Raw genomic sequence first — 27,709 nt, 5'->3', positions numbered from 1 at the left:
GTCCGGTAGTAGAATTCGATAGTTTTTGTCTTCCGATCTTAATAGGGAAAACTAAATAAGGGATAACTAGGAAGGGCTTGCAGAAAAGCATGCACCAGGGCATCTCAGAGAAGGTACAAACCAGCAAGCAAAAGTAAAGTAGATTTGGTTGTGCCTTCCTGGAATTTTGTGTTGTGTAGAGTTCCCCTTTAGCCACTACGGTAGTTGAAATTTTCTAGTAGCATACTCGATTATGGAAACAATAAGGCTCGGTAAGAATTAATACACTACATAATCAAAAAAATGATGAAACCTATGGTTTGAGAAACCAAAATACAGATAAGACACGAATATAACACACGTACAACATTTCTCAAAACGCAAGGCTACGATATAGTAGCGCGAGAGACACAGAAGCAAATTTCTCTTATACTTTTTTGTGCATGAGAATCTTGCCTAAAAAAACAACTAAAAACTTAACAAAAACCTTTTGACGTACAATTTAAACCTAAATGAACAGGCGACATGTACCCCCCCCAAAAAAAAAAAACAGGCGACCGCACTAAAGCAACCCATTAACGTAATAGTGCAATGAAGACGAGCAAATCATAAACTCATTAACATCAAAAATAAACTACTGCAATTTATATCCTAAAACTATGAAGATAAAAAGTACACAACAAGCTTTGTCCCTAACGTGTTCTGGCAAGTGTCTAGCCACAGGAAACGCAAGCCTGAATCACTGTAGCTATACTGTGTCCAACAAAAACAATTAATTTTTAAAACACAAATGCGCGCCTGACACTACTTCGACAACTAAACGATGTGCATCTTCTTTATAGTTTACAACAAAAAAGTAAAAATTTGTCAAAGGAAACACTTTATACCAGAAAAACCACAAAGAATAACGATAAAGGCAACATACCCTTCCATCGGTCAACAGAATCGAAATCTTTCTGAGTTTAATGCTGAGATCACCACTACTTGAAGCAGATTGACCCGACCGTGCTTTAGGAAATATGAACGCCATACTTTTCCAGAAGAAGAATATGTGATATGAAAGCCACAGATCCAGACTCTCACATTGTATATTGGCATGGACATGGGCCAGGTCCAGTTGATTTCCACGAATCTCAGCCTCAACATTAACTTGAGAAAACTGGAAAAATGGCCATGAAGGGAAACTTTTACCCCTATTTAACCCCACTGTTCCATTTATTTTAGCCAAGTTCAACATTATTTTTGCAGTTCTGCTACTAAAAAGCAGTTCACTACTTCCATTGCGAAAAGAAATTGTAATAAAATTGTTGTGAACTCCTTCGTCCATATCATATGAATCATTGTGACACCCCTCCTCTTGAACTTGAGGCTCCCCGAAGATGCTAAATGCCTCTCTACTGATCCAGACAGGAATATGAATCTCTATGCCGATATTTTCTAACTTGGCTGCGAGGGTAGTAGCAGTCTGCATCATGTTTTCTGAAGCAACACAAATTGATGTACTTGCAGGAACATTAACAGTCGCATTTTCAATTTGATCCACTTGACCAACCAGTGAGTTATTTGGGGACGCCCCCACAATCGACTTTTTGGCCAATCGCCCAGGGTAAGAACTGAGCAAGTCAATGACCTCAGTCCAGTCAACCAAATGTAACCAAATATCGAGGGAAGGGAGGGAAACAAGAAGATCATTTTCACCTTGATCTGACATTGAAAGATGAATGTCAAGGACTGATGAGGTTGGGCAAGAAGATGTGCATTCTCCTAACATAACTGAATTAAGGTGAGAAAACAATGTGAGTGAATGGAAAGAAACATCAAGGAAGATGGGAATCTCATTTTTAAAAGAAGCAGATAATAGAAATTGCATATCAGCCCTAGCAACCAGTTCCAAAGAGACCACATCACTTCTTGAGTGATAAAAACTTATTGACAATGCATTGACACAACATTTAGTTTCTATCAAGGTCACGGTTGAGGCTTCTGGTTGGGATGCACGGTTCTCCATAACGCTCCTTTTGAACTGAAGAAACTGAAGAACATCAGACGTGAAACCTTCGGATTGTCTATCAACGGAGGAAAACTGATCTATGATGTCCAGTAGTGCTTCGAATCCAAGAACAATGTGACCATCTGTAGCATAAAAAAAAATAGTGGGCATGTCAATTTCAAAGAACAACATTCAAAGGAGCAAAGGAAAAATATTTACACCATTGTACCTTTAGCAATAAGTTGGACATTGTCAACCCTAGCCATGACACACGTTGAAGCGAAAGAACTGACACAAGAGGAGCCCTTTTCATCTGGTATTCTAACCCATACATCAGCACTGAATGGTGTGATAAAGGCAATACATACCTGTCCATTATTTGGGTCAACCATTGAAGCATCAAATCCATCATTATTTAACAAGAAAAGCGATAGCGATAGATCCTGTCCAAACACATTCAAACAGTGATTTTTCTCTGCAATTTTATTTGCCGCAACCAAACATTCTGGAGGAATGCCCTTCAATATACCACTAGAACAGCTATTCTGGGTGAAACTACAGTACAATTGTGGAATTTCAAGCTTTAGTGACCTAGGGTCATCACTCCCGAGTGGTGTAAACAAAATGGAGTCAAGCACCTCAAACTTATAAGTAATTAGACTAGTGTCTACTGAGTCTACCAACCCAGCAGTTTCCCCAGAAAACTGCCCATTTCCCTTGGAGCACCAATCAGGTAACGAGAAATAGCCAATTAATATGGCCAAAAAATCAGGTGGTAAAATGCAGGACACATGCTGAATGCCAAAGCTTATTTCAAGCTCGGATCTCAGTTGTCCATCTTTTTGTTTCCTCAGCCTCACATTTAAAATAGGAGAGAAATTTGTCGATGAGGGACCCCACAGAAAGTCATGGATGCTTCGAGGCCACCAAGATGAACGTAGCGTCAATCCCTCAGTGGAACACAAGACGTCCAAACAATCTCCACGGATAGACACTGAAGATTTTGCGGTAGCTATGACAACGGTTCCAACTATACACGAGCAGTCATGGAAATGTACACTGATTCTGCTGAGACTTAGATCAATTAGAACATCACTAACATCAGAATACTGTGCTGTAGACACCATATCATTACCAAATCCGCATTTCAACTCTGAGGCAAAAGACATTGCTGATCCTCTCAAGCTCACTTTAGGACTTTTGGTTCTTCTGTCCCTCACCTTCAAAATTTTCCTCCAGTCCGGAAGGGCATGAATAAGTGAACTCTGAGCATTACTAAGAGAACCGCAGTTGTAAATAGTAACAAACGGAAAGCGGTCGAGTGGAATGCTTGCCCATTCGGAGGAACCAGTTTCAGAAAAGTTTGAGAAGCCAAATCTTTCCAAGCCAAAAGACTGAATTGGTGACATATTTTCACCATTCATAGAGCGACTGACTGGATTCTCAACATTGAGAGATGTACCATAGTGAAGCAATTTATCACAAAATTCAACCAGCAACCTGACTATATTTGGATAGCAGTGAAAATCAACATCACTAAGGCAGACTGTACACTTGTGGGGAATTAAGCCCAAATCCCTCCATTCCTGATACTGTAATACAAAGCATCCATCTGCAGATGTGCTTTTCCCACTGGAATTTTCCCTCTGACTTGCATCTTGCTGCTGTGCATAATCGACAGGAATAATATTCCCAGATGAGCATAGAATATGGCCATCTTTATCACTGTCCAACAAAGAACTGATTATTTTCACTGCCTTCGTAGAGATCCAGCACTCCTGCATCTCCATTACAGCATACCTGCAAGGGATTAACAAAGCTAAATATATCCTAGAATGATATAGGCACAGTTTCCAGTAAGTAAGTTTCCCTTTACACAATTTATTTTATTGGATGTGGACTTAGCAGTTCACTGGGAATGGAGTCAGTTTGAAATTAGCAGTCCAATGTCTTAAACAGACTTTCAGACACAGTGCAAGAGAAATAGATCATGGTGATATGTTGTACATTGAAACAGTAACCTTCATTGGAATCACAAAGGGAAAGATGTAGCTCAAAAGGCATCATGCACGAACATTCTGCAGGGGGTATGTCATCAGTGTTGTAGTCATTTTATGGGTGTCTTATTCACTTTGGTCCTGGTCATTAGGATCCTTTCAGAATCTCGTGACTCAAGGAAAGAATAGAGAGTCTCAATTCTGAGGAAGAAGGGTCGGTTCCCATGTCACATTTTGCCTTGATGTAATTCGATGGTCATCCTTTGAACATTATTTGCAAAGTTCGCTGGAGAGATAAAATCCTACACTATACTTGATCAACGTCAACCAGCCTTTAGCAGGAATCAAAAGAACCATCAGTTTTGTGCAATAGGCCAAATAAGCCAAAAATCAATGTATACACGTTCAACCATAAGGATAATAATTGGTTACGAAGGTAGACAATGTTACGGTGTTTTCAATCTCCACACCAATTAAGTAGATTACTTGCGAAATAAGGATAATAATTACAGCTGCCGCACCCCTTCAGCACCTTTTAGTGGAGCTTTCAAGCTTATCTTCTTGGCGTTATGATGAATCGACAAGGACATGGTTGGTTAAATCTAGCCATGTCATTACAAACTTAAGCGGTGATATTAGTTAACTATAATGTCGGCATGTTGCGTTGCCCTGGCGAATTAATTAAACAATTTATTAATTGGAAAACAATTTCAAGTTAAAATTAGATGGACAATGTTTGGTATGCCCAGCCATCTAAGAGGAACGAGAATCTGACTGGGAGGTACTATAGAAGGAATGTTGAGAGAAAACATAAAAACAATCCTCCTTTTGCAGCACCCTGATTTGACATCGTCGAGATTCTCAAGAAGTTGTGGACCAAGATATTGACGATGATGACGATAGCGACAATGATGATAAAACAAAATTAAAATACACTAGAACGAAAATTGATAACAAGGGACAAGACGCTTATGTGACGGATAGAGTCCACTTGATCATTACCTTCACATATCGTAATTTATGTTGCAGTCAAATCAAATTTTGTAAATGGTACTCCCTCCATCCCAATTTGTTTGTCCAACTCCAACAAGTGCATTTACAAAATCATTTATATCTCACAATTAATGTTTTGAAAATTGTCTGATAGGATTCACTGAGAGCTATCAAAAATTGCATATAAAAAGCTTTATAAATTGAAAAAAACAGACAAATTTTTAAGAGGCATGAAATAGTAAGAGTCATAGACAAACAAATTGGGACGGAGGGAGTACTCAAATGATCAACTCACAAATTGCTTCGTAATGGTTGCAAACTACTTGAAAATAACTGTTCAGAATCTATGGGTACCATCTCTCCCAAACAAAGGTAGGAAGCGAACTACTCCTTGCCGCTACATTTATCGGTGGTAACAGTGACTCTTAAGTCCTAAGACTGACTGATACTACTTGCAAATGATAAAATCTGCCATTTTCATCCATTTCAATCCTTTCGGATCCAAAATCTTGGAAGTTAAGGATCAGTGGCATTTTAGAAGAACTTGAACCTTCTCTACAACCTACACGGAGTATTCGGCACACTGCATCAGAATGAAAGCCAAGAATTGGTCAAAAGTTAAGCTCAAGTATGGACTTCCTGTACTGGCCTTAATAAACTCACCGCTAGAAAGAGATCAGCCAAACTATGAAACAACAATACCAACATGGAAGACTACTGATAGATCAAGTATGTGCTGTCTTCATTGTTGCTTACTTTACCGCAAAACAACAAAATAACTGAAAAACATACCTAATATCCAACTCATGCAGATTGACTAAGAGACTGCAGCGATTGTCTTCATTGTTTTCCAGGTCAATATGAAGGTTCACTGACTCCAAATATGCGATGACAGAGAAACAAAAAGCTTTCGGAGTTGTCAGTTTACTTGACATGATACCAAATGAATTCCGTAGAATAATTGGGTCTGGCTTTATATTTGGTAGAATTACTGAGTCTGACCCTGAACGCCGCACATCCAAACTTGGTAACAATCCCAAAACTGCACCATACATTGATGGAGAAAAGTGTGCATGTAGTGATGGCATGGTAATATAAACCTGAAACCAAGAGGAAAACTGAGGATATACCAATCTTGAAGAGATTTTTCAAGAACGAACTTTCCAGATTACCAGCTACTGCATGATATGGTCAAACTTACAGATAAATTACTCACAAGACTATGTCTACGCCAACTCTGTATCCTTTGTCAAAAATTTATTTAATACTAATTTCACAAGGATTTTCTTAATACACCAAGAACACTTATCTACCTACGACCATCCCTTCTTGCTGCCAAAAACAATGAACATTGATGAGCAAATCATAAACATTACTCCCTCCGACCACATTTGTTAGAACCTTTTTAAAAGCTGCGCCATTTTGATTTCTTGTATTTTTCAATATAGATCTCAAATAATACGCAATATGGATCTTGTTTGATAGATCTCAATTAGTTCTATTATACAAAGTTTGCAAAATGATGAAAACCATTATAAATTGAAAGATATAAGCTATCAAAAATGGCACAAATTTCAAAAATGGACCAACAAATGCGGACGGAGGTAGTAATAAAATACAAAAGACAGATAAAACTGCTTTTATACGGCGAATCCACATCCACCAAACTCATAATTGTATCCTCGTATATCCTGAAAAGGGTGACAATACAATCCACCAAATGTCTTAGTTTTGGACATTTGTTCCATACAATCCATTTTGAAATTGGAAATTTGTTCAATGGAAAATATTCTGTTCCACATGTTGACATTCTTGGCGTAGAAGAGGCGCATATAATTTCGATGACAATAGTCTCATAATCAAAGCAGCCTTCAATCTTTCATTCTGTTTTATAAAATCAACCAACGAAACAGAGCGTGGATGTTACAGAGCTATAATCTGAAGATGCACCTTCAATGCTCAGCAAATTAAGTTTTGGGTCTTATTAAAAGATAGAGGTGCAACTGTACTAACTGAAAGATAGACGTTTGACTTACGTAATAGCAGTGCTACATATTCTCGTAAAAATAAAAGATTTAGTTAACAAAAAATTTGGACTCACCTCCAGCTGTTTCAATATTGATTCATCTGGGATGACGCAGGATGTCAAGCTAATAGAGGCGGAGAATTTTTCCAACACCGACGCACTTGTAGGATGGCAAAGAATCATTACCTTCGTTGCAAGATGTCAATTTACTTTTGTTTAGAACTTACCAATTGGATAAAAGAGAATCACTCAAAAGGAAAAGGCCTCACCGCAAAGTCATCAACTTTTATTTCGAATTGATCATAAAGATCTTCCAGTTGCATCTCAATAGAAATACCACTGGTGGAAAAAGAACTATTAAAGTTCTTCGGGACATGCATTCGGTCTTCAATACCTGAAGCAGAACCCAAGTCGCATTTGGACCCAAAAGAAAGAGATCCCATCTCCAGTACCTGCCCGATAAGCAAGGCATAACTCAGTTCCCAAATAAAGATACACCCAAGTTCATATTCTCTAATTAAAGTTGCCAACAAAACTGTCGAAGAGATTTGTAGCATCATTGACCAAGCATTATAAGGCAAAAGCATCATTAGACTACCTAAAGAATTGATGTTGGAAAAGGTACCGAATGCAGATAATATCTTCTGCAAAACAGATTGAGCTCTCCTAAACCAAGTTTTTTTTTTTTTTCTTTTCAGTGTAAGTTATTCGTGATTTTAAAAATATCGTGGGCATGGGTATCAAGCTATTTCCCACACAGATACGAGATGAGACGAACACCCCAGAGTTCTGTCAAGGCAATTTTCGAGAAATAAAAAACATGTCACACCGAAGATGGCCCAAAAAATGGTACTTTTGCACAGATTGTGCATATGCCAATATATGATCATGTATCCATGTTAAGAAAGTCAACATAAATGTTTCCATGTAATTCTATATTTTCTTTTCTTTGTTTTTTGTGTGATGTGCTTAATCTTGTTTCTCATTATTTACCTCACCAAAGATGTGGTATGAGAAGATTCAGAAAATAAGTTGGCTCTAAGAAGATGCCGCAAAAGACAAATCACGCAAACAATGTTCAATATCACTCTAAGAAAATGCCTACTCATGATACCAAGGGAGAGATGTCCAAATACCTCTGGCGCAGAAAGAAGTGCAAAAGCAATAGCTTTTAAAAACACTTCTTTATAGCTCTTTGTCTTTTCCTTTCTCATAAAATAGAGTAGGAAGTATAAAGCAAAAAGAAGAGAAAATGTTCTACAAGAAAAAAATGATATGATGATAAAACTAAGATGACTGAAGACAGCTTTCAGTAATAACCTGTGGTCAACTCTTAATACATGTACGCTATGCATTGAGCAATCAAAGTAACCTTAAGACATTTCCTTAGGATAGAACTATTTCAAATGGCAACATTGGAATATGTCCGAGGGATGAAGTGGTTTGTGGTTTGGTTGGTGGGCCTAGGGGAAGAAAACAGTGAGCGTAGATCAAAAGTCTGTACTTACAGGCTTAAGCTTTATGGGATATGTCCTTCGTTCAAGATAGCTTCTACGAAGAGGGCAAAAATGTGAAGTTTTGCTCTAAAGCTACTATATTACTATAGCATAGACCTTGGAGTAGTCTCAAAGAGAAGAAAACCGAGCCACAGATCTTACCATTGGGGTGCGCAAAAGACTCCTTTAAAAGTGATTTTGTGTCAATTTCCTTTCCTAAACCCTTCATTTATGGCATTGACTGCATGTTGCAACACATCACCTCGAGTCTCTCAAACTTCGATTGTAGTATGCATGAATAAATGCTAATAAGTGCCTATTTTTAGTTTGATCACTAAGCTAAGAAACATCTTTGACGTTTGATCTTTAAGTGCCACCTTATATCTAGTTGTCCTTGGGATATAATAGAGATCGGATAGGACCTTGTGCTTCTGTCATTGTATATTCATACAATTTTTAACTAAGATACATAAACAAATTAAACGTCAAGCGGAATTCCAATGTTGTACAGACTTTTAGATACCATTTTGTTACACGTGGCTCCATATGAATCAGTCACCCAATTGAACTCTTTGTGGTAATGCATGCTCAACAATAAATAGTGATGGGTTGTCAGGAATGGGAAGCTTCAAGCACTTCAAGAACCAACGACGTGGGAAATTTCATTCAAGAAAGAGTATCATAAGAAAACATCACCACCACCATTTAGTGCCGCAAGGATTCAAGAGTCTTCCTATTAGCATCATGGGGATCCAACGGAGAGTATTCTCCACTATTGAAATTGTTGGACATATCCTTCCAAGCCGGCTATCATACCTGGGAAAAGCTCCTCTAAAGTAAGCACTTTCACATATCTTTTGGGTGTACTTAATTTTGTTATGGAAGCCCCCAAAAAAACATATATCATCCTTCTCTTGACTCTTGGTTTTGAACACAAGTAATGTGGTACCATGATTCAACATTTGCAAAGGTACATACACCTCCTAAGCGTTGACTTCTCTATAAGTACGCAAGGTACTAGACTGGAAGTGTAAACAAGTCAAAATGCACCAGGAAGTCAAAACTGAGATAAATACGGAAAATACTGGGATAAATAAGGAAAATACTGATAGAGACAAAATAAAAACCCAAATTCAAATAAGATGCACACAAAAGAGAAATGCTACCATGATATATGGTTCATAATTAGCATCTTTCCACGGAATATCCATCCTAACATTCGCGAAATGAACATCCCAAACCACCCGCTTACGACTTGATAAAATGTATCTGCAATAGCCAAATTAATGAAGAAATAAGTAAATGTAGGGGGACAGAAACGAATGAGCCATGCAGAAGGGCATCAAAGCACTGGCTAAGATGCCTCACCAATGATACAGACGGACATTTATTATCCACATACCAAAGCTATAAAGCAGACTAAGGGATGAAACTCACTCAGACTTTGACAATAGTCGCACTCTTACATCTTCAATGCCATTTAGTGACAAAATGACCTGTAATGCGAAAGAGTGATAGTTAATGGCATCCGGGCATATTAAAGCTAAGCACTCCTTTAGAACAAATTAAATTCAATATGGGAGGGCAACTGCTCAAGTGACTTGATGTGATATACCGTGAAAAGAGTTTTAAAAAACTGGTTAACAAAAATTATCGGACCACGACAAGTGTGAAACCTTTAGTAGACAAACTTACATCATTAAGAAAAGAATCAGCATCAAATAATTCAATTATGCCCTCATAAAAAAATTCAGAAAAACTGAAGGTCAGTGAGTCAAGAAAACAGGTTGAAAGTGAATACGGAGACGAGCATGGTAAGAGAAGTCTTCTTAATAAAATTCAGGTCTAGAAATGCTTGTTTCATATGATGCGAAGAGTAGTTCGGAAAAAAACAAACAGAAAGAAAGAACAGACAGTAGAAGCATAAGAAAAGAGGGGCATGGAATATATTAAAAAAGATGACCAAAGTTTTAAGATATAGCTTCTCAACCAAGTCTATAGTGCACACCCTTTCTTAGAAAGATGAGTAGAAACAACCATGTAAATTATGATCCTAACACAGACCAATATATTCAATACAACCAAAATAGACTTAGAAACTTACAAGCCTAGATACAACTTACTAAAAGCTTTGTTTTACAGGTAAGTAGTAATTAACAAAATTCCAAACCGTTAAGGTACCAAGGGGATGCCACCCAAAAAAAAAAGGGAAAAAAGATAAAAAGGAGAAAGGTAAAAACAAAGGAAAGACCCATAACAGCTCACAACACCAACCAAAAGGCAAGATCCTTGCCTCAACTACTCTACAAAAATCGCTAACCAAGCATTGTAACCTCTCCAACTCCCTCTCCTTCTTAGAGGCCGAGAAACTTCCACCTCTAGTCTTGATATCCTTTACATCCCTTCTCCACCTCATTTATATCCTCCAACATTTGTATTCATTCTTCTGTCCACCCCAAAAGTCACCACCAAAACACCCCAAACTCTACCAATGTATCCTACATGAACGCATTCAACACTTTTTCCTTTACTTCCACTATCACGACTCCCAGTTTCTTCGTTAGGCCAACTTTGGGGCAAAAACACTCCAAAAGGGAGCACAAGGGCACGTCCTTGCCAACAAAACCCAAAGGCAATACCCCACCGGCCCACCTAGGGACCTAGGCATTTGTCTAGGCGCCGAACCAATTAATCGGCCACTAGGGCGGGATTAATCAGTTAGGCGGGCTAGGCGAACAATTAGGCGGGTAGGCGATGTGATTTAAAAAATTTAACGGTTTTAATTTCGTGGTAATATAATATAAGGGGCTTTGGTGTAGTTTTACTATCGGGAAATTACATGTAGGTCCACTTTTCAAGGAACTAATTCCCACGAAGTCAAACACGGAAACTTAATTCCCGTAAGGTCCACCCACTCACGCGTACAGGGGAAGGTTGGGGACTGGGGAGCACGGCACTTTGGACTTCCAGATAAAAAGTCACTCCTGTTGTATGTACCTTTTTCTCTTCTTTTTTTGGGGTTTAGGTTTAGGGTTTTAGGTACTTTCATAACGTATCCTAAGGTTTAGGTTTAGGCTTTTTCATAGGGATTTTAGGGTGCACTTTCCTATCATAAGGTTTAGGCACTTTCATAGGGTTTTAGGGTGCACTAGTTTCATAGGATTTTAGTGGTTTAAGCACTTTCACACAAACTGGACCTAGTGGAAATTATTCCCCCTTGTTTGTGGTGACCTGGTGGGAATTGGCCCTTTTACTATCATATATATACATTTCCAATCTACCCAGTTCTCTTACACGATTGAAAATTTCAAAAGCCCTAAATATCAAAACTTCACATTAGATCTTTGTAATTGACTAGTTACTTGGTACTCTACTTAGTTTCATTTGGTTTGAACTTGAACGTTGAACTTCACATTATTACTTAGTTTCCATGTTATTTAATGTTTTGTTCTACTTATGTCATTGTATTTTCTCTCAAACATGGGGAGGGGGTAGGCGAATATTTAAAAGCAATTGAAAAGTGGGAAATCTGCCTAATGTCTAGGCTCCGATTAATCGGCCAAGGTGCTAGGCGATGCCCGGTTGCCCGACTAGCACCCAACGACTTTTAGAACCTTGACAAAACTCAATCCACCCATAATCATATCATGACCTTCATCTGACGGAAGAATAGCTAAATGAGGGCCGTGTAGCACTAGAGCACCATGAAACCATCTCCACCTCTACCTCTACCTTCTAGTTGTAAATCTGAAGAATCACGTCCTTATAAATGTGAGCACATCGAAAATTTAAGTGCTGAGACTTGATATAACAAGTCTTTAAGTAACACAAAAATTCAGATGATCTTCTACGTTTACCAATCACACGTAACCACAACAGGACAGAACTAATGACCAAGTGTCAACTTGCTCTTAAAGAGATAGATAATTCTAATGATACCCGATGACAAAATTACTCAAATTTGTTCATCTTTTCTGGTAAGACAAAAAAAAAAAATTTAAAAAGTACTGGATCCCCAGGGTAGGGGGAGCCCATGAGGTAGCAGAATGAACCATTATAGGGATAAATTTCATGAATGCATGCACATGCTCACCCTTTCAGGTTGGAACTTAATTGTTTCCAAAACATTGCAGAACACCGTGACATTCAAGAGAAACTCTGAATCATAAGTCACTTCAACTGGCTGAATCATGACCTGAACCAAGAAGTCACAGCAGAGATTGATAATTAACACCAATGATCTCCTAGTAATTCAAAACTGCAGAGCAAGCTTAACAGCAAGGGATAAGGAAGCACCTTCACCAGTAATTCAGCGTCCCCTTTTACTGATGAAATACCAACATGAATAGTTCCAGAAGTTTCCTCAGTTTCCAGAGCATCCATCTCAATAACGTCCTGAAAAAGGATAAACCCATCAATGAAAATGCCTCCATTTACCTGAAGGATGACTAATAAAAAGGAGACAAAGAAGTATGTAACATGGGACCCTGCGGTGGCCAAAACTCAATGTTCTTTATTGTGGCTAAAGATCTATTATATTTCTTATCTGAAGATAAACAAGGAAGCTCAAGTGACATATGCAAATCACATAGGCAGACAAAAACCATCCAAAATACTTTAAGTTGAACAATGAATTACAAAGTCCTCATGCTGAACTTGGCCCATCAAAACTAAAACTATGGGAGATTTTGATGTGTTTCAAATACTATGTTAATTTGCAGCTTCACGAATTGTAATATAAAATGAATGCCTGCACTATAGCATAATTAGGAGCATGTGAACGTACTTTTCATACAAAAGGAAGTACTTGGACTCAAAAGATTATCAAGTGGCTCTTTACCTTAGATTCCATATGTAGAGATCAGAAGACTGATTCGCATAGGGTCAAGGGACAACTACTTTAAGAGCTTAAAATTTAAATCTGTAACTTTGAGTGAGTCTTTAATCAAGGATGCTTGATAACAAAATATCAGTCACCTCTTACAATTCTGAGATTAGAATGTCCACTAAAAAGAGCCTGATTGAGACCTAGGGTTGTTTGGTAATGTAGTTCAACATATTTCATGCAGTGGTGAAAGTAAACTACGCTCATATGTTAGTCTAATAACAAATCACGTCACTTAAAAGATACATGCCTCTTAAACAGTGGGCTAAATGTTAGCACAGTTCTGAATGCTTATGTCCCCACCATCACCATCGTTGCAGCTATCAATGCCACCAGGTGGCCCTCCACCAACACTGCTACTCCTCTTTCCTACGTCCACCAGACCACCCCATCCACATCCACTTCCAGTACCACTACCATTAGCACACCACAACCCCCTACTCCACCACGACCACTACCATCACCCTCTACCTCCACCGCACCATGCCTCCACCATCATTACTTTGCCACCACTTTCTTCATACCCACCACCAACATCCATATGCCCCACTATCGCCAGATTCACCACCACCACTACCCTAACTCCAAACTTAACAGAAACTGCCACTATCCCACCACCACCCTCGTCATCTATACCATGTTAAAGCATACAACTCAAAATCAATTGGCAATGAGTGGAGGGGCCATCTAGGCTCGTATACTAGTTTTGGAGGTGATAAGTAACCAGGTGGGACATGCTCTAACACACCACAAAACAACCATCAACCACTGTCACTTGACAGGGGGGAAAGTTAGGCACATGGCTGTTCAAACCCAATCTTCCGTGATCTCTCTATTTTACTGTTTACTGCACAGTCTTCCTCAATGCTTTAGTGTTCTGGGATTAATGACTGTGAGATGGGTTGATAATTTGTTGCTTTGTTGGGGTCACTTCATTTTATTCTCACCGTTGTACACGGACCTAAAGGAGTACCTAAGGCATATGGTCCCTTTGTATGTGTAGGATGCTTCAGCCAGGTGACTAGAATCCTCTGAGGTCAACCTGTTTACCCAATATTTCAGCTCACAAATTCAACTGACAGTGGAGTGACAACCTAATGATTCAGAACAGTGCCAATTTAGAAAAGTTGTGATACCATGTCACTAGAAGAAAACAACAATGATACTGTGAATATCATTAACGGAAGCAAACCACCGCCTTACATATACAGTATTGCACAAGTAAAGGACAATCACCAATTCAAATCAGTGTTCTAAAAGTCAGCCGCCTAGGCCTACTAGTCCCCGCCTAAGCGCTAGGCGATGGTCCAATGCCTAGATTAGGCAGCCGACTGGTCGGCGCCTGGTCCCCGCCTATGAAGCGCAAATACAAATACGACACATTATGAAACAGCGATACGGCAAAACCTAAAAAAATAGGATACAGATACGTCGGGGATACGGCTGTATAAATTATAGATTTTTATAACTATTAGTCTCCTGCTAGCCCTAGGCATAAAAATGAAGCCATAAGAAATAAAAAATAAAAAATAAAGTAGTTGAATTGCCAATACCAAACATTAAGTACATGTCAATGTCAAAAGACAAAAGAGTAGGAATGGATCATCTAAAAGATAAGAATTTTTTTTTTTAAAAAAAAAAAAAAACATTAGTAAGTATAGACTAATAGGTATACATGTAATATACTTGATTTATATACACATATATCTATATACCAGTGTACGTACTGGATATCTATTGTATATTTAAACAATAGAAAATCACACCAGTAAAATAGAGAGAGAACCTTGTGAATCAAAGGTTCAAGCGATCTAGGGTAATGATCTATCGATGTGCATAATTTCCTAGGTTTTATATTTTTAGTGATGCTATTATTACAATTTTCCCCTTGTAGTTTGTACTTGATAGTTTAAAAAAAATTATTTTAACCCCACCATATCATAAAAAGTGTTGTATCCCCCGCATAACCCTCGCATATCTGAAACGTATCCGAAGTTAAAAATACTTAATTTAAATACCGGATACTTATTTGCCATATCTAATACATATTGGGGCGTATCGGGCGCATATCAGTATCCCTCGCGTATATGATACTCGTACGTGACTAGTTTCGGAGTATCCATGCTTCATAGGCCCCCGCCTAGGCACTAGGCGCCCCTTATCCGCACGACTAGCACGTAGCGATTTTTAGAACATTGACTCAAATGGAATGCAACATCCTTAGTACATCTGAAAGTTCTCAGAATTTCAAATAGGAGATCAATTCCTTGAGAAAAAGTTAGGCCCAACGATTAACATTTTCATTCAACAGCAATCAAGGTAAGCTCTTACACTAACTACCCAGTAAGAGCTGGCTTAGAATGGAGTTCGAATCAATTAAAAAGTCAAGCAACACGGTTTTACTAGATAGTTTCCATCAATAGGAAATTAAATAAATATGCATGATTATTTAAGAAACAACGAAAAATATGCAATCCATACGTATACAGTTGACCGATTAATATACAAACCTTTCTTATACGCAAAATGTCTTGCTTGGTGCATGGATTAATCATTCTTCCACTGTTGACTAAGCACGTAATCACTGCAGATTCATCCCAAAGCTTACATTCAATAAACACCCCCTCAAAAATCAACTCCGCAATTGCTCGGCCAAAGTTCCTAAGAAATTACTAAACAACAATCACATAAAAATAAACAAAGAAGCAGAAGTAAAAGAAGTCTAGCATAAAAACATTCCAATAAATTGGCTAAAGATCAACAAAGTAGAAATTAAAGGTAAGGCTAAAGATCAAGTGGGATAAAGAACACCTTTCCCATGAACAGGTCAAGATGAACCATCAACCAAGAGTAGACGATGCTTAAGATGAATGAAAGATAGAGAAAATAGATAGATCACGAGAAGAGTGGGCTACCACGTTTTAAATCTAAAACCCAAGGTGAGGGTGTAAGAGCCACACACACAATACTACCTAAATTTTGTAAAGGAACAGGAGAAGATGAGGGCTCAACAAACTGTGATATCTGAACAATCAAGTTACACCGATAAATGAATGTATCATGACAATCAGAAGTAGGAGACCATGACAACAAGAATCAGAAGGTAACTAACGTTGGGGCTAGGGGGCACTATAGATAAATAGACTCAAAGCTTAAGCATTTGGGTGTTTGCATTCTACTACCCCCACCCCTAACCACCATACACATACATTCTGTTTCAATATATGTGTAGGCGTTTGTATCTCCATATGCAAGACAGGGTTGCAAGTGAGGCCCCGAAAACTAGAGTTCCTTTTGGATTTCCCCCATGATCAATGACAACTGCAGCTTGTCATCATATCGTATTATCATACCGTTGCCACGGATCTATACATCTATACATAGATCCTGTTTATGGATTAACGAAAATGTGCCAAAGCTCTATTTGCCTATGCCATTCTATGAGTTTCTTCCATTTTGCGTATTTTTTTGAAAAATCTTTTTCTTTTCTCTCTATATCCGAAAAGAACAGATATAAGATCTTTAGTTAAAATTAATGAATCGCTGAAACTAATCCTAAAAACTTAAAGCTTTTTGGACAATTGGTAACTTAACAATTTTCAGTAAGCTGATGGATTTAACCGGTTTACTATACTTGTCCCAACACTAAGGTTCCGTATGATAGGAAAAGTTCGCATTTCCTGTCACCACGCCTAGTAGTACGACCACCATTTTGAGTAGCACAATGAAAACCACGGTCACCACGTTCATTACAACGAAAACTACAGCAACCACCAGACACAAAACCAGAAGACCCTATAGTAGGAGTGGAAGGGCTAGGAAAACTAGAAGACTGGCCCAAGGATGACTGTAAGGCTCAATTTGGATGGCAGGAATCAAAGATCAGGAATGGGTATCTTATTCATGGGAATCTAAATTTACTTAGTTTTCCAAAAACACCCTTTAACAGCTTCTTTTTTTAATCGTCACCCTTTAACAGCTAATGCTAAATCATTCACACATCAAAATTCCTACAAGCCAATAGTTAAACAAGAGGAGACTATAAAAAATGTTCAACTATTAAAAGTTTAGAACACTAGCCAACAGTTAAACAACTTTAAAAATGTCGAAACATCATTGCAAAAGTGAACTACTAGAATACTAGACTATCAAAAATTAAACTTCCTAATAACCTACTACCAGGTAACTAAGAAAGTCATAAAAACCTAAAAATCTTCCAAGTGCGCGCTAGAAGTAAAGCTCCACATTTTAACCTTCGCGAAGGAGTTACTCCACATATAATTTTCTCAGATTTCCGTTGAGAGTAAAAAAGATATCGATTTTTGCAGGATCACTCAAGATGATTTGAACTAATTGTAATAGTGGCGGAGCCAGGATGTGTACCTAGGAGGGGCAGAACTACGAGGAGAAAACAAATGCAACAAAGATGAAAATTTGATTACTGTATTTATTAAGTATATTAAAAATAAAATTCAGAAGTTAATTAAGTATACGAAAAAATATTCTTCACTACCAAAATTGCAAAATGTAGTGTTTCCTGTTTTGTATTAAAAAAGAAAATTTTTAAAATGACAGAGTGTTATTCTACTTCAATTTTTTTGTCGGGAGTGTTATTTCACTTCAAATGTGGCAAATGGACCGATAGTTAAGTGGTGGGCGCCCTATACTCCTTGCACCAGGCCTAACCAGTCTAATCCCATTTCTCCTAGCTAGATTTGTAGTAGAATAAAATTTTGTCTTGTAAAAAAAAAAATCGCATGTACCAAAAAAAATCAACGTGGGTGGGTTTTGAGGGTATAAGAGGTAATAATTTTTTTTTCCTTTTTCCCAAGTAACTAGATTACCCCGTAATCTCAAATTCCCAGGGGGTAGCAGAGGTTTGAAATTCCTCCTCTATGTGATTGCTCCTGGATTGGAAGATCACGAATCATATTCCCATTCAATCACTACACAAACATGGGAATCTCAGAGTTCGGGAATCATATTCCCATTCCCCCTCAAGATGCCTGCCATCCAAACTGAGCCTAAGAGTCAAGAATCTGCCTTGGTTGTAATGAGTAGGGCCTCTAGTAAATCTAATCTTTAAGGCCGCAAAGGTAAGGATGCAATCATGAAATCCTCCCAAGACTATTTATCTGCGGTAAAATAGTAATGGAGGGGTGGAACTGCCATAACAGAGTCTACAACTCCGCAAGCTTACTTTAGTACTCAGACAACGGGTTTAAACTGTTTGATCGTGGAAATTGGTAGATAGAACTCATACAAGAGAAAAATTACTCTGGCGGGACAAACAGCCCACATTGAAAGTATCATGAATTCTATGGTGTTGGTACAATGAAGCACTAAACTAGGCCACAGTCATCCCATATCAACCCCATCTATAGGTGTCTAGTCAAGTGATTTCTGGCCCCAAGGATATCTGTCCAAACTATGGAAAAGATGAAAACAACTTGTAATAACCCAGAAAAAACTCCTAAAGAGTTAGAAAAAATTCTGTCAAATGCATTAAAATTTCCTGAAAGATCATCAAAAAAATCCACAGGAGTAGATGACTCGACCCATGAAGTCACCGAACTCCGGTGTCCTAACACTCAGAACACCTTTTCATGGGTTGAATTGGATCGCCATGCCATACCAAGTTTAATTGTAAAAAGTAAAACTAAGGGTTTATAAGAGAGGACTCAGAGGAGTAACAAATAGATAACCCTAGCTGCAATGATTCAACAGTAATGAATCATTGCAGCTAACACCAACAATACCTCATAGGTCTATGACATTCCAGACCACGCACAGTTGTTTTCTCAACTATGACATTACGCTAATACCAGTTAAAGCACTTAAGGTACAAATTTGGGAAAGTAACATAGAACAGCCAAGAGAATTTAAAAAGACCAATCTACCAAGTTAATAACATCAATTTCCCATGTTGTTCTCAAGCCAAAAAAAAAATCAGAAAGTGCAATGGTACACAAAAGAAAAGACCATCTTAATTAAATGTGTCATTTGCAAAAATAGGACACTGAAACAAATTCAACAAAAACTAGTATAACCAGAAACGCATAGGAGACTTTAAGACCTTTTTTTTTTTTTTTGAACACAGAGACTTTAAGACTTAATTACCTCTAATTATCTGAACAATACATGGAGAAGGGTAAAAGAAGAAGACAAGCATTCAATGAAACAATAGTCTTACCCAGGAAAAACAAATGTGATGTCAGTTTTACATCACTAGCAGGCTTTGAAGGAAAGAGAATCAACCCTTAGATCAAATGACAATGTCTACAACGTTCCGAGAAAATAATAGCAAGATCTGTAATCCAACACCAACTTGGGGTGGGAGAGATATTCAGCAGCATTAATTAATTCAATGACTCTCATAACAGCAGAACTATTCAACTTGTTGCTGTTAGAAAGGTGAATAGACAAGAACCAAGCTTTCATTGATGTACTACTGATTGTATCTAAACATAACCATACCATGCCTTTATATAGGCTACAAGACTTGGTCGATAGGAAACCTAAACCAACTACGAAACATGCATTATAAAGACACCAAGACTAACTAGGAAACATGAATATTTAACTAACTAGGAAACATGAACAATAGAACCTAGAAAGCACCAGTTGCCACAACCAGAAGAAAAGAAATCTTTGACGGAGGCCGTAGACTTTATCCATTTACTTACTACAACTGCTAGTGAACTCATAAAGTGAAGAGATAAGAACCATACATGCTCCACAAAGTTGCAGATGCTTGATGAATATTAAACTTGATTTCAGAGAAAACGACATAATCAGCCCCAGCCGATGTCCCATCAAGCAAAGCTGCTGGTTGGAACTTTGTTGCCTCATAAATATCCTAGACCAGGAAAAAAACTTCTTGACTTTTTTGAATGAAGAAAGTCAATGGTAACTATTTGTAGCATACATACCTTGATAACATCATCTGAAACAGCACCAGAAAACTGGCTAGAATCATCAGTTCCTCCAGCACCAAGCATGCCTCGAGACAGCCAGTTCAACCATCCTCGAGGCCTGCTAGATGAGCGCTCATCATTGTGTGACTTCTCCGAAACTATACTGGTACCACTCACTTCCAAGCAGGAGTTTGAATTCAATACGAACTCCTGCAACCAAATTTAGTAAAGAAAAACTCATATGAATTGGATATTACTTTCGAGTTGAAATTATAAGTTCATTTAATACCAAGAAGGTCGAAATTGAGAAAGTTAAAGGTGCACAAATGTGCATCGTCAGTATGGTGAACCCAAGAAGTGGTGCATAGAATTTTACAACCACGCATTATGAATCTTAATCATACCTGTAGCTCATTCTCAGCAGTAGATCTATAAATCAATATATCCTCTATATCAGATTCTTTCTCCATTTGCTCCAACCCAAAAAGAATATTGTCATCAACAAGCTGATGATAAAACAAAGAATGGAATAAATGTATCAATGTTCATCAACTAATTGTACACGCTAATGTTGCACAAAGTCGAAGAATTGTGTTGTTATGAAAGAGCCTGTAAAATTAAAAGCTTAAGTAATCCTAGCAGACAGCCATCCAACACAAGGTGAGGGAAAAATGATAGGCAAAAGGACAGAAAATAACTCATGGTATTGATGACATAAGCGAACTGCAAAAGCAAAATGCACAGTTCATGGTAGATAATAAACGGCATGTACTGTGCAAGTGTGCAACACAGCAAAGCTTCAGTGCTGCTATTTCGGTTTCCACTTACCAAAATATCTGCTCACTGGCCTAAGTCTCGGATTGGCCTACTGCTACAATGTTGACACCATGTAGGATTTCCACTTTGTATTACACTAAACTCAATTGTCATTCCTGGTGTCATTGTCATATTTTGCTAGTGTACTAACAACTTCAGAGACTCGGTGGGAAAAAAGGTATAGTCTTTCTTCAACTACAAAAATTGCGTGAATGTAGTCATCTGTCTTTCCACATGCAACTTGAATATTTCCTTTTCTGAGTGTTCCAACAAATTGCTTGCACATTTTCTATATGATAGTGCAGGCTTTGCTTACAAAGAAATCAAGGTTTTATTTCAGGGAACGGAAAACTCTGTTCACTATATTTTCTATTCTTCGAGATGTACAAATATCCATGGTTCCAATTGTACAAATATCCATAGTTCCACGGACCACTCTCAACCATACGCCTTGATTCACAAAAGACTAAGGTGGTCTGAAAAACAGAATTAGAAAGAGAAAAAATAAAATAGACAAGATAAGTGTCATTGCTGCAGAATTCATGCCGAAAGTGCATCACCTGTTCTTCTCGAAGACACTTCAACTTAGTCTTGTACAAGTTCACGTACTTGCGGCGTCGGCTTCTGTGAAATATAATTGTTGCAAGTCAAGACAAGAGACACAACTTAGGCTAATTTCCAAATAACACCGCACAAGGTGTCGTCTACCATCTGTCTACATCATTTATAAAATGAGCGGTGGACCTATCAGAGCAAATAAAGCTAGCACTGCACAAGGTGAGTTTGCAGTATTCAGATTCATGTTCATTGTCCGTCTCCTTCTCCATGTAAAGAACATGGTACAACAGCTGATCTAGCTATCCTTCCCACCATACATGAATATATACATACATATCCATATATGTCGACATGGAGAGCCAAAACCACACACACATACCTAAATGGCTTAATCAGTGGAGGGATTTACTTTCTCAATGTCTTTTTGTATTATTTCGGTTCTATGGCTAGAGAGGAATGAAAAAAGATGGTACAAACCTGTAGAACAGTAAAGTATTTGGGACAAGATTTATTTTTTAGCTTTTTGAGGCTTCAATATCTACTTCTTTCAATGGGAGTCCATTATTGTTTAATTAAAGAGATTGGAGAGCTATTTGTGAAGCATAAGAATTCTGCATTCTCTCCTTTCTTCAATTTAGGTGGACTTAATGTTCTCCTACCACAACAAAAACAATTTAATGTCGATAAAAAGAACCACTGATTAGTGACACCAGCAGGAAATAAAAGTCCCACAAAATCCAACAACATTGTCTCTAGTAATTTCTCAACATCTTGTTAGGTGATATAATGCTTAGCTCTATGTCCTGGAGTTTCCAGCCTTCTAACAGCTGACTTACCTAAACTATCTGTGAACTATCCTAAACAAAATCCCTTCTGTTCCTTATGGTTTACAACGACACCAGAAACAACAAAATATGTGTCCAAATGGTGGAATGAAATCATTTTTTAGATCATGTATAAGACCTATTAAAAGCATAGAATTGAAGTATAGAAGAAAAACGATACATCCAATCCACCTCGTAAATAGAAAGGGAATATCTTGAAATACATGACACCAAAATTTAGTTTGAAAACGATGAGCGGTTAAACCTAATACAACTGAGCAGTGACCAATCAACGGAAATGCAACCTTGTTGCTATTCCAGAGCATCTTGAAATTTTTACTTTTAACGAACAATAAACTTACAATCGTTCTCCAAGGTACTTCCATGAAGTTCTCTTCAAGCTTTTGCGAACATCAGACAGAATAGATTGTTGAGCATAGTGCCACCAAGCTGTTTGCCAACCCTGACATTTACTCGATAAAGGATAATTCCAAGGACGATATCGTCCATACCTAGACCATTCCAGACAATAAAAGACTTAGTGCTAACTTAAGTTTTAGAAGTACTGATGCTTAGGAGTTGCAACTGACCAACTCTCACATCCAGAAATTAAAAATAATGCCCACGCTGAACATATCAGTAACAATTAGAAATACCAAAATGCTGCGAGAGAGATTATTTTCTCTAACCAAAACTAGATCAGCAGAAAAATATTTTACAAAACATAACATCACTTACAATGGCAACCATATTTTTCAGACACAAAAAGAATTCGGAAAGCTATGGAACTGTTTGCATATTAAAAAAGGTACATGAATGGTCACATGTCTTCAATAAAACAAGTTGTTCTAAAGGCACCATTGCACAAAGGGTGACGCAGAGGGCCAAAAGGTCGAACCGAGAGGCATCATAAGATGGTGCCATATGGTGGCGCCATATAGAGGTGCAAGAGAGATGCGAGCTGCACAAAAGTAGTGCTAGGGAGGCAACATGCCAACGGACCATTGCCCTGGCTTCCACACTTTATCGAACACTTTAGGTACTTTTAGTCGGGGAATATTCCTCAGTCCTTGCAAAAGATTTCACAATTCATACTCAAGCACAGCCTCTTGGGTTAGAAGAATACGTTGAAGTCATAGATTCACAAGGGGCAGCCACGGTTCTAGCCTTAGCCATTTCTCTTGACAATGGAGCTTTACTTAGCCATTACCCAATCATCCCTTCACAAACATATGCCTTCCTACAAGGTATGAGGTATCAAAAGCTTGTGCCTTGGTACGACACTTGTCAACAAAAAGAAACCCAGGGTGCCAAGCAAGCACAAAGTATGGAAAGTGAATTCCATATATAAGAGAACCCTAGCAGCTACTGTATAACCTGAGATTAACCTTTTGAGTCACGTGACTCACGTGTTTCGGCTAAGGATTAAGCAGGTCAGCTAGACCAGATCGTTACAGTATCGGAGCACAACCCTGATCTACATGGTGGGGGCCACCTCTAGAATCTGGTACGAGCACACTGATGTGCTATACAGAACTAAGTGCCACACTGTGACCATAAAGAGAAGGTTGTTGGGCCAATGCAACAAGGACGTTGCATCATAAGGTGGGGAGATTGTGGAGTCCCACATCCCACATCGAGAAGGTATAAAAAGTGAATTCCATATATAAGAGAACCCTATCAGCTACTGTTAACGACCCGCACCAGTTGACCTGCTTAACCCTCAGCCAAAACACGTGACTCGAAAGGTTAACCTTGGGTTATATAGTAGCTAGTCGGAATTCATTATATACTATCTTTATTTCACTTTTTTGGGCGATGTGGGATTGCCCCACTATGGGCTCTCACAATCTCCCCACCTTACGATGCAACGTCCCCGTTGTACTGGCCCAACAACCTTCCCCTGGTGGCCATTGTGTGGCACTTAGTTCTGTACAACACATCATCAGAGTCGTACCAAATTCTAGAGGTGGCCCCCACCGTGTAGACCAGGGTTGTGCTCTGATACCAACTGTAACGACCCGCGCCAGCTAACCTGCTTAACCCTTAGTCGAAACACATAACTCAAAAGGTTAACCTTGGGTTATACAGTAGCTCGTCGGAATTCGTTATGAAACAAGGCAGGTGATTAGAACAAAGTGGCACGAAAACATGAGGTGGGAAGCACAAGACAAAAACCTTTTTGGAACCATGCTTGTAATAAGAGGGGCTTGTTTCCACTTATGTTCTCTAAGTGGGAGATTAGCAATGAAGGATTTGGACTTCCAAAATGTTGTTGTACATTACTCATTCGGTGCATGTAATGCGCATGCATACCCTATACGCCTGAAAAATGCCATGTTTGTTTTTTATTTCTACATTGTTCGGAAAGGTTCCATGCATATGGGGTACGTAATCCGTATGTCTTAGGGTACAACTCTAGGAAGTCTTTCTCTTTGTTCTTCTTTGGCTTACTTTGATGCACTAGATACTTGATATACCAACTAAAGTCAATTGTTTTCTCTGCAAATCCTATGTTACCCATTTTTCTTCAATGGGTTTGTCATTATTCTGTTTCTCTTTATTGCTTATTTTTCCAGTTTGGCTTCCACACTTTAACCCAATTCATTAGGTGCTTTGGATAGCAAATTCTCTGTTCAATACAAATGATATACTCCCTCCGTCCCATATTATTGGTCCTTGACTATTTGGGAGCTCTAAAAAATTTGGCTATATCTTTTAATTTATAATGTTTTTTATATCAAATATGGATTTTGTTTGATAGATCTCAAATAATTTTGAAAAGAAAGTTATTGAAATCGTAAAAAAATTATAGATTGTGAGATATAGACAATTGTTTGGGTGAAACAAAAAGTAAAACAAGACCAAGAATATGGGACGGAGGGAGTAAGAACATAAAATCCATCTTTAGGTGCTTTTGGATGGCAAATCCTCTTTTCAACGCAATTGATATAAGAACATAAAATCTAATTCAGCTGCATACGTGACTTGAGAAATTCAAATATGTAAAATCTGAGAGTAAATGAATAATCCAGAATATTAAAATCTCATAAGACCTAGGATAACTGCAAAGTGAGTTGGTTACACTCTACATAAACAAGTTTGAATAAGCCGAACCCTAAAGGAACCTCAATACATACATATCTATTACTGCAAAATATCAATGGCTGCAAGATTAACGAGTTTGCTTTGCTGAAGATCAACGCCTTAAGTTTTTTCCCCTAAACAAAGTTTAATTTAGAACAAACAAATTCATATTCATGGCACCAAGAAATGACAATCAATGACTCAACAAAGGAGGAACTGAACTAAATCACGACCTGAACTGTCATTCAAGAAAATGATGCCTATGCTATAATGACATGGTTTATCATTTTCCCAAAAGATAATGTCTCCATTCTAGGTATTAGTAGATAAAATGCACAAAATACTAACAACCAATAACTCAACAAAGAAGATAATATGTCCACGAAGCAAGATGACAATAACTCAATAAATGAACCAAGATAACCTAGTAATGAACTTACTTCTCCCTCAATTGACATGTACCCAAGTAATCCCATAGAGTAAGGATTTGTTGCAACTGAACCTCATCCAAAGACAAGACCTAAAAGAGTTGCATATGAGAATAAAAATTAAAATTTCAATAAACCGACTTACATAAAAAACAGAAATTTTCGAGAAAAATGCCTTCACAACACTAAACCAACCAATTTTAATAACTCGACGTTGATTGAATACTGTGGAGCATCACTTTCATGCTTTCCTGACCTGCTCACCTTCATGAAAAAAAGAAATAGCCATGAACATAAATGTATCAAAATGACCGACATACTTCTGCGAGAAGGAAAGGCAAAACTTCCCAAAAGATAAGCACTTAAGAGCTAGATATCTCCTCTACGTGAATGGGAAAAAAACATATAACAACAGCAAAGAATCATACACATTCATAAGCAAAGGTATTCGAAGTTAAGTGGGCAATAATAGGATACTCATGAAGCACTTTCTCAAACTATTCAATGCACAAGCAGCAAAGTAGATAGAGTCATGAAGCAGTTCGACCAAACCTAGAAATTGCACCCAAAATGGGAACTTCCTCCCACTTACAAAACAAATTATAGAGACCTGGCTAGCTACTATTTCATGTATTCAGAAAAACTACCTTCATAGGGCTAAGTTTGAAACAGACCATCGCCTATTAAAGGCTTGCAGTTGCAGTAAAGGTTCAAAGACGAATGAGCGCAAGGCAAAACACAAATCAGAAACTTCTTCACAGCCATTATCATTTCCCTTAATTTTATTCCGAGTTCAGTACTTGTTAACATTCGTTGAAGATACTAGTGAAGCACCATCAAGGAGACGTTACCCATTAAATGATGCACTATCGTGATGTTGATCAATAAAGTATACAAATAACTCAGCAATGAGAATAAAAAAGGACAAGAAGGAATCCATAAGCAAGTAGTAAAATCAAAAAATAAATCCAGAGAAACCAATATGAAATATCCTACACAAAGTTAAATGCTCATGAAAACAAAAGTACTTACCATTAGAGTCATGGACACATCAACTGGGGCCAATACATAGACATTTTTTCTGCCTTCACACAATGCATTGCCCCAAAGCTCTGAGTTTCCAGTAAGATCGACAATCATCGAATCAGGAGTTCTCTGGAAAGTGCTACAGTAAACTTCCAAACCATGGATCTCCACCATTTTATGAACTTGACCTCCTCTCAGCTTTCCGCTAGGAAATCGACAAATTAAACAATCAGAAGAGTACAGGTTTATATCTACCATAAGTATTAGAAATTGAAAACAGTAAAATGCAGTACATACCATATGCATGCAAGAGCTTACGTGTTTGAAAGACTTAATTAAAAACCTATATACAGAAACTAGGATCAAACCATGGCGAAAACAAAAGGTAGCCCCCCCTTAGGAGTGGATGTTTTGCAACTGTACAGAATAGTGTTGCCACAAAAGACATTATTCCTAGATAAATACGAGTATTGTCATACAATCAGAGTGAAGTCAGTGAACTTTATCTAAAATTCTTCTCACTACCACAAAATACATCCTTCAATCGGCTAATGCTATCATGGGAACAAACCCTTTGTTTTTGGCATCTGAAAACCTCAACTACCGTGTAACAACTCAATATGAATGCCAATACTCAACTCAGCATCACTGCAAATGGCGAGTCCATAGCTTTCGACCAATTAATTA

General features: G+C 38.0%; 1 protein-coding gene across 8 annotated transcripts in view; it reads right to left on the bottom strand.

Moving 5' to 3' along the window:
- Positions 1-27,709, bottom strand: part of LOC131313017 (uncharacterized) — a 74,247-nt gene that overhangs the window by 35,640 nt on the left and 10,898 nt on the right. For 5 of the 8 annotated variants that reach the window (XM_058341062.1, XM_058341064.1, XM_058341068.1 and 2 more), the window contains 18 exons: positions 27,029-27,227; positions 26,192-26,260; positions 26,009-26,088; positions 22,844-22,993; positions 21,660-21,723; positions 20,688-20,789; positions 20,299-20,493; positions 20,098-20,225; positions 15,877-16,027; positions 12,778-12,876; positions 12,575-12,676; positions 9,919-9,977; positions 9,648-9,750; positions 7,255-7,437; positions 7,061-7,171; positions 5,752-6,059; positions 2,199-3,769; positions 905-2,112 (listed from right to left, as the gene is read on the bottom strand). In XM_058341062.1, coding sequence (XP_058197045.1) covers positions 905-2,112; positions 2,199-3,769; positions 5,752-6,059; positions 7,061-7,171; positions 7,255-7,437; positions 9,648-9,750; positions 9,919-9,977; positions 12,575-12,676; positions 12,778-12,876; positions 15,877-16,027; positions 20,098-20,225; positions 20,299-20,493; positions 20,688-20,789; positions 21,660-21,723; positions 22,844-22,993; positions 26,009-26,088; positions 26,192-26,260; positions 27,029-27,227 — 4,882 coding nt within the window. Of the gene's footprint in view, positions 1-904; positions 2,113-2,198; positions 3,770-5,751; positions 6,060-7,060; positions 7,172-7,254; positions 7,438-9,004; positions 9,176-9,647; positions 9,751-9,918; positions 9,978-12,574; positions 12,677-12,777; positions 12,877-15,876; positions 16,039-20,097; positions 20,226-20,298; positions 20,494-20,687; positions 20,790-21,659; positions 21,724-22,843; positions 22,994-26,008; positions 26,089-26,191; positions 26,261-27,028; positions 27,228-27,709 lie in introns of those variants that run through there. The other 3 variants (XM_058341066.1, XM_058341067.1, XM_058341069.1) reach the window with 3 other exon arrangements.

This window comes from Rhododendron vialii, chromosome 13a (assembly GCF_030253575.1).
Source record: "Rhododendron vialii isolate Sample 1 chromosome 13a, ASM3025357v1".
Taxonomy (NCBI): Eukaryota; Viridiplantae; Streptophyta; class Magnoliopsida; order Ericales; family Ericaceae; genus Rhododendron; species Rhododendron vialii.
Note: the sequence above shows the minus strand (reverse complement) of the source record. Positions and strands in the feature narration are given on the sequence as shown.